Consider the following 7,259-nt stretch of genomic DNA (forward strand, 5'->3'; position numbering starts at 1 on the left):
AAACAATCTCCCCAGAAGGGGAGAAGGGAGGGAATCCCCCTTGCATTATCCTGCAATCCTATCCAGCTTTGTTAAACAACTGTTACCTGTTCTGCCTTTTCGGTAGTTACCTGTAGCATCATAATACTGGTGGCCATGAGTAGCAACCAACATTTATTTGCAAGCATGCTGAGGACTGGTGAGCAGAAATGTCAAAGGGATATGTGCTCTTAAGGCACAAGAAACAGGCTTTTGTGTCATTAGGGGCAAAAGACTGTGGTTACAGGAGCAGGTGTTGTGGGTATGACTTCAGAAGCTGATAAAATCTCCCACTGGAGAAAGCTGGCTCTTTGAATGATGGAAGACCACATATGAAATGGAGCCTATTTTGCAACCAATTCACTATCATTTTTACACTTCTTTGGCCTCTACTGTATTTCAAACACCTTCCATTGATCTAGCAAAGGTCAAACAGGAGAGTCGTTAAAAGAAGAAAACAAAATTGTTTTTCTAGAACATGAAGTAGGGGACCATTGTTTAATACCAGATTAAAAAAGAAATAAAATAGAAAGACAACAATTTCTCTACCTTTTAGTTAAGGTGGAACACAGTCAGTAGCTTTCCTTTGCATCAGGCTGAACTATCTGGTCCTACTTTATGACCAAGTGAAGAGAACCACAGCTGGAAACTGGGACCTTGTTCACATTATGACTTTGTCATTTGTAGGCAGGTGTCGTCATTTAAAACCAGGCAGAGGGCTCATTCACTCACTCCCCGCCCTTCTCCTGGAGGGACAGAGAGGAGAATCGAAACGAATCCAACTCCCACGGGTTGAGATAAGAACAGTTTAGTAACTAAGGTATAACACAAATCACTACTGCTACCACCAGTAATAACAATGATAAAGGAACTAACAAGGGAAGAGAATACAACATCTCACCACCAGCTGACCAATAACACACCCCCCCCCAGCCCGACCAAGCTCTGACCATTGCCTCCTCCAGCCCTGCACTCCCAGCCCTTCCGGGTAACTCTCAGTTACATCCTGGGCATGATGTGCTGTGGTATGGAATACCTATTTGGCTAGCTTGGGTCAGGTGTCCTGTCTGCCTCCTCCCAGCTTCCCCTCTTCCCTGGCAGAGCATGAGGCTCACAAAGTCCTTGACCAAACCAAAACATCCTTGTTATCAGCTCTGTTCCCAGGCCGAAAGTCAAAACACTGCACTGCACCAACTACCAAGAAGGAGAAAAATGACTGTTACTGCTGAACCCAGGACAGCAGGTCAGTGGATTTTGTAAGTCACAGGAAGAGTCGGTGTTGGTGTAGCCTTTCCAGATCTAAGTTGCATGCAACATGCTCTGGTAAAGCACAAAAGGTGGAAAGGTTTAAGTGCTGTGCACTCATCACTCCCTTAGAGCTGTCAGGAATCTGCTCATCAGAGGTCTGAGAACTCAGCTGTTTCAGGAGCTATTTTTCAGCAAAAAGTATAGGCTTTAACTGTTTCCTCAGGCAAATCCATGGATGTTTTGCCTTCAGTGGGATTGTATCATTTCCACTCTGTTTACCATAAAATATTTGACAGACTGTATAAAAATACTTTATTGGAGTTTTCGGAAGGTAGAAGACACAAGGAAAGGTACAAGCAGGCTTAACAGTACAGACTGCCAAGTCTTGGTACACTTACACTTCAAAGGATATATTTTAACCCATATATAAGGGTCTGACTGAACGTGTCACAAGACTGAAATGTCACATACACAAAACATCTTTTAAACCCGACTTCGGGTGACAATACTGATCGATACTCAACAAATATCACTGGGAGAAAGCTGGATAGCATTTTCTTTTATTCCTAGCAGCAGCCAAAAAGCAGTTTGCTTACAACAGTGAAGTGTAAATGGCGGTCACGACACCATAAGCTTTTGGGTGCTACTTTACAGCATTTGGGTTTCCATTTGTAAGTGTGGTTTTCAGGCTTAAGATCTTGAGCTTCCTGTATGGTACTGTTACATATGAGGATTTTCTATGGCAAATAATTATGTATTTGTATGACTATGTCACTGAGCAGTACCAACAGGGATGGGTGGTTGAAGTCTTTTGCTTTAGGGTCATAAAACCTCTGTTCCCAAAGAGGTTACAGGATAAATAGGCAAATGTGATGAAGCATGAGGTAGGAAGCAGAGATAAAACACACAAGACTTTCTGTTAAGACTGAGGCTAAAGCACTGGGGTCTGGAATGTGGTGCTCTGCCTGTGGAATTAGTTGACTGCTTTTAAAGTGTTAAAAATAAAGAAATTGATGCCTGTGTTGCCTGGCTCAGCTCAACCAGGTCTCTGTTCAAATGATGTGTTTTAAAAGGAAGCATGCAGGAGTTCTGGAACTTGCTAAAACGGTGAGGTCTGAAACTAACTGAAAAGGAGCACAAGATTCACTTCCCTCGGTACCACATTGCCAAGAGAGCATTTTTAGGATCCTGCAGAAGGGATTTTGAAATGTCTTTGGGAGATCATGAAGGAGACTCTGGAGAAGCTGATAACCTGCTGGCACCTTTAATGTAGGTGCAGCAGCCCTCTTCCTCGGGGCTCCTGTGGGGACAGAGGCTGGGCTTGCTCCTGCTGCACAGCTCCCCATGTGCTGGGGAGCACTGGTCGATGTGTGGCTGGACACAAAGAAATCAGATCAGTTTGGAAGGAGGGAATGCCAGCAGGGTGCTTCGGGATGCTTGATGCCTCTGAGTGGCTGTAAACTCCTTAGGGCAGAGATTGGGCCCTTCTTGGGGAGCGGAAGGGACATCCATTGCACCACATGCACAGGGATCTAGATGACAGCTATAGCTGCTGTAGCAATAATGATAAATTAGTGTTTTCTTTCTGAGGTTCATTCTTCTCTTTCTGTATCATCACATACGTGTGATATCAAAAGTGCAAGGAAAAAACCCTCCCATTTACAGGGAAAAAGTCAGGTCTGCAAACAGGTAGACTGTAGTCCAGGAGGTTTAGGTTACATGCTTCTGTTTGATAGCTTTTATGTCGCAGATTGTGTCTTTATGTTAGCCAGATGCTGGCGCGGTTCTGGCTGACTAGGTGGCAGCAGAACTCTTCTGTGGCATCTGTAAGTGGAGGACAGAGATTTCAGTGCCTGCAGCTAATGTCAAAGTTCAGGGGTCAAAAGGTTACAGCCTAAAGTTCATAGGTCACAGGTCAGCGTTTACTGGGCAACAGTCAAGGTTTGGAGGTCAAAGGTCAAAATTCAGGAGCCAAAGGTCACCATTTGGTGATGAAGGGTCAAAGGTCAAAGTTAAGGCATAGAGTTTCAGGGCTAAAAGGTCAAAGACTCAACATTTAATGATCAGTGGTGAAAGGTCAAAGTTCAGGAGTCAAAGGGGCTATAGGTCAAAGTGCAGGGGTCAGAGTTTTGGCGGTCAGGAATCAAAGGTCAGCGTTTCATGGGCAAGGGTCAAAAAGTCAGGGGGTCAAAGAGCAAAAGCTAGGGTTCAATGATCATAGGATAAAAGGTTGTGGGTCAAAGGTCAACACCTAGCGATTGAAGGGCGAAAAGTCAGGGTCTGAAGTCGGCATTTTAATGGTCAAACGTCAGGTCAAAGTTTGGGGTCAAAAGGTGATAGGTCAAAGGTAAATGTTTAACTGGCAATGCGCAAATTGTCAATGGTCATAGGTCAAGGTTCAGGGGTCGAAGGTCAACGCTTGACGTGGTCAAGGAGTTTAACAAAAGCCCTCCTGAAGCTGTAGTGGCAGAGCGGGTACAGGACGGGGTTGACGGCCGAGTTGATCCACAGCAGCCAGAAGGATGTCTCGTACCAGATGTCAGAGATGCAGTGGCCGTGGCAGCCGGCCCGGATGATCATCAGGAGAGTGTACGGTGCCCAGCATATCCCAAAAATGCCCACTATGATTGCCAGTGATTTAGCCACCTTCTTGTCTCTAGAGAGCCTGAAGCGTTGGGTCATGCTCTGGGACACGACCTTCATCCCTTTCTCTAAGGACAGAGTGGATGCTGAGCTTTTACAGCTCTTCTTGTTGCAACACTTGGGTTTCCCAGCGCTCTCAGAGCTTGTTGACAGCAGGGCTTTGGCACCCAGGCTGGTAGGGGAGGCTGCTGCTTTGGCTTTGCTCTTGGAGGGGTCGAGGGTTTCAGCTGGCTCCTTCTGCTCCCACTTACAGCATTTCAAAGAAAGCTTTGCTTCTGCGCTCGTTTCCATCTCCTCGGTGAAGGATTGGTTGTGCACCTCGTGGAAAATATCTAGGCGTAGTTTGGTGCGTTTCTGTATGTTCAGGTAAATGCTCAGGTTGAAAAACATCACACTGATGAAGGGGGTGAAAAACTCCAGCGTGGAGGCTGTCATGAGAAAATACCAGTTGTAGAAAAACTCAGCGTAGCACTGGCCAGTGGGTATGGTGCTCCGGCCTGAGATGTACTCCCAGCTGATAATGGCAGGTCCATAAAGCAGGAACGCCAATACCCACACCATCACCATCTTCAGAACTGCCTGCTTGGTGTTGCCTTGCTGGGCTCTGTAGGTGACCTGCAATGGGGGAAACCTTTTCTTAACTCTGGTCACACACCTCAGCTGGTTGAGGCTCTTCACAAATGAACTGTTAGCATTCCTGGTAAAGTTGCTAGGCAATATCCCAGCAGTCTAACCAATTCATATGCCATAGGCGACAGGAGCAATTGCTAGATAAACCACACTCCTGCAGGGAAGACTCAGAACCCTCATATTGCAGCTCCAAAAGGTGGCATCTGCTCAGTGGAAATGTACTTCCTTAGCTGGAGCCCAGTGCTCTGCTGCACCCCGTGCTTGTGTCCCCAGGTACACTCTGTACCTCCCAGGAGAGGCATGCACCAAGCTCCTGGGCCAGGCAGGCATCTCCCTATGGCTCTCACTGGGCATTGGAGCTAATCTGTGTTGTAGCTGGAGTCAGGGAGCAAGCAAACAGCACTGGATCTGGTCTGCCTGTGAACTGCTCGCTACCTCCTGTGAAAGGCTGAGCTTTTTCATCTCACCACGTAGTCAAAGAGCTGAGGGCTGTGCCCTGCTGAAGCTGGTACTGCAATCTACTGCCTGGGTAGCCAAGGAGAAGCTGGGAGCCCAGCTGCAATCCAGTCATTTGTCCTGGAGATAATAAGTCTCTGCAAGTTAGTGGTAGGTCTGCTTACCTCGCTGGCTGGCTTGTATGCTGCTACCCTGTCATCAGGGAAAGGATCAAACACCTGCACAATGGGGTCTGAACATTAAATGATTTAATTATGCCACAAATACTAATCTGAAACCACAGCTGAATTATGTATTTGTGGATAATTATTGCTTTCCATCACCAGGCTGAAACATTCATCATTTCTGGAGGATTCAAAGAGCTTTTAATTATTGCAGAGAGTCTGGAGAATAAAGCAGGATGAGAGCTATTCCCCCCACCGGAGCTGCCATGACAGGACTCACCGCTCTTGTCACCGAGAGGAATCTGTCATAGCTAATCAGCACGATGTTGAAGACCGAAGAGGTGCAGAGCAGGTAATCAACGACCAGCCAGAGTTTGCAGAGGCTCCTCCCGAAGATCCATCTCCCCGTCAGCACATAGGGCACGTACAGGGGAATGCAGAACGCACCTGCAACCGGAGCGGTCCTTTCCCATCGGGATGCGGGAATCCGTCTCCTTCCCCCGCCCCGCACGAACCCCGCACACCGCCCCCCACGGGACCTGCCGGGACGTCGGGAAGGACCCCTGCGGAAGGTATCGGGGCCGGGACAGGAGCTGGGAACCCCGAGGGCAGGAGGCGGCCCCGCCGCTAAGTTTCCTCCGGTGCGGTCCGGTCCGGGGACGGCACTTTACCTACTAGGAAATCCGAGATAGCCAGGTTGAGGAGGAAGAAGTTGTTCTGGGTGCGCAGGCTGGAGTCCGCCACGAACGCCAGCATCACCAGCGCGTTACCGGCCACGATGACCGCGATCAGCAGAGCCATCAGCGCTCCCAGCGCGGCCGTGCCCGCGGCGGTGAAGCGCCCGGCGGCGGCGGTGGCGGAGCCGTTCAGCGCCCCGCCGCTCTCCATGGCCCGCGCCGCTCCGCGCCTATCCGCGGGGCTACCGCCCCGCCCCGGCCCACCCCACATTCCCGCCCCGCCGGGGGCTGCAGCCCCGCGCTGCCTTGCGGCCGATGGGACCGGCACTCCGGCTCTCAGCATCCCTTCATCCCCCAGAGCATCCCTGCATCCCTCAGAGCACCCCTGAGCATTCCTGCAGCTCCCTAGAACAACCCCACATCCCCCAGAGCATTCCTGAATCTCCACCAAGCATCCCTGCATTTCTCCTTCCCCTCTCAACTCAGGAACATCCCTGCACCCCCCCCTAGAACACCTCTACATTCCTCATTCCCCCTCAGCCTGGGAGCATCCTTGAATTCTCCCTTGCATTCCTCACAAGAACATTCCTGCATTCCCCAAAGCATTCCCCCAAGACAGAGGCCATGGGGAACACTCATGGTTCCTGCCTGAGTGGAGAGGAGCGCGAGTCAAGGGTCAACTTGTCTGTTCATCAGAGATCAACCAGGAGAGCTCTCGGGCAGGCAGAGCACAGAGGGTGATGCTTTTGCCCAAGGAAACACTGCTGGGAGCCCACAACTCTACCACGTGTCCCTGCCACTCGGTCTGCAAACTCCTTGCCTGCAGCCCCCAGCTCCAGGAGATGATTATTGCTCCCTCCTCCTTCCTCTCCTTTAGCTTTTCATAGCTGAAGAGAATACCTCTTGTTTGAAGACTTTCTGCAGCTGGTGATATGCCAGGACTAAGTTACCTACCACTGCAACCCCCAGTGTGCAGTGTCTGCCCCACACGTCAGCATTGGGAACATCTTCATGTCCAGGGATAGGGTCAGCTCACCCCCTCAGTCACTCCCTCTGGAGAGGGACACAGGGACATGCAGAGCAGCGACACTGGGAAGCAGAGAAGGACACTGGCTGGAGATGCTGGCCAAGCAATGTTCTTCCTGGGAAAGCCTGATAAGTTGTGAATGCCTTTGAAGAACAGAGATCAAAAAAGCACAGCAGGCAAATTGTGCAAACCCAGAAACATGCATGAAGATAGAGCCCAGGGGGTTTGTCACCTTCTGATTACTCCAAAAGCTATTTTCACATCAGGAACTGTTACAGCCTCACAGAACTCCTCTTCAAACCCACCACCACTGTCCTGACAGCGGATGCTGATCCTGCTGAGAGGAGCCTGGAAGGGTCCTTTTAAATCGTGGTGAATCACTTGCAGCCTGCAGAG

At 49.7% G+C, this 7,259-nt stretch overlaps 1 protein-coding gene across 1 annotated transcript; it reads right to left on the reverse strand.

Annotated features, from left to right (window-relative positions):
• Positions 1-3,550: 3,550 nt before the first annotated feature.
• Positions 3,551-6,062, reverse strand: HRH3 (histamine receptor H3). The gene is made up of 3 exons (XM_062642105.1): positions 5,831-6,062; positions 5,440-5,606; positions 3,551-4,524 (listed from the first exon to the last, which is right to left on the reverse strand). Exons 1-3 carry the CDS (start codon positions 6,045-6,047, stop codon positions 3,679-3,681), a joined length of 1,230 nt encoding a protein of 409 aa, XP_062498089.1. The 5' UTR covers positions 6,048-6,062; the 3' UTR covers positions 3,551-3,678.
• Positions 6,063-7,259: the final 1,197 nt, after the last annotated feature.

This window comes from Pezoporus occidentalis, unplaced genomic scaffold (assembly GCF_034315485.1).
Source record: "Pezoporus occidentalis ecotype Australia unplaced genomic scaffold, CSIRO_AGI_Poc_V1 ctg70, whole genome shotgun sequence".
In the NCBI taxonomy this organism is placed as follows: Eukaryota; Metazoa; Chordata; class Aves; order Psittaciformes; family Psittacidae; genus Pezoporus; species Pezoporus occidentalis.

Coding starts and splice junctions, on each gene's coding strand:
- HRH3 (XM_062642105.1), bottom strand. CDS start 6,047: ATGGAGAGCGGCGGGGCGCTGAACGGCTCCGCCACCGCCGCCGCCGGG. Junction 5,607..5,830: donor TATCTCGGATTTCCTAGTAG/GTAAAGTGCCGT, acceptor CTCCGGTTGCAG/GTGCGTTCTGCATTCCCCTG. Junction 4,525..5,439: donor TCCTCTCGGTGACAAGAGCG/GTGAGTCCTGTC, acceptor CCCCCATTGCAG/GTCACCTACAGAGCCCAGCA.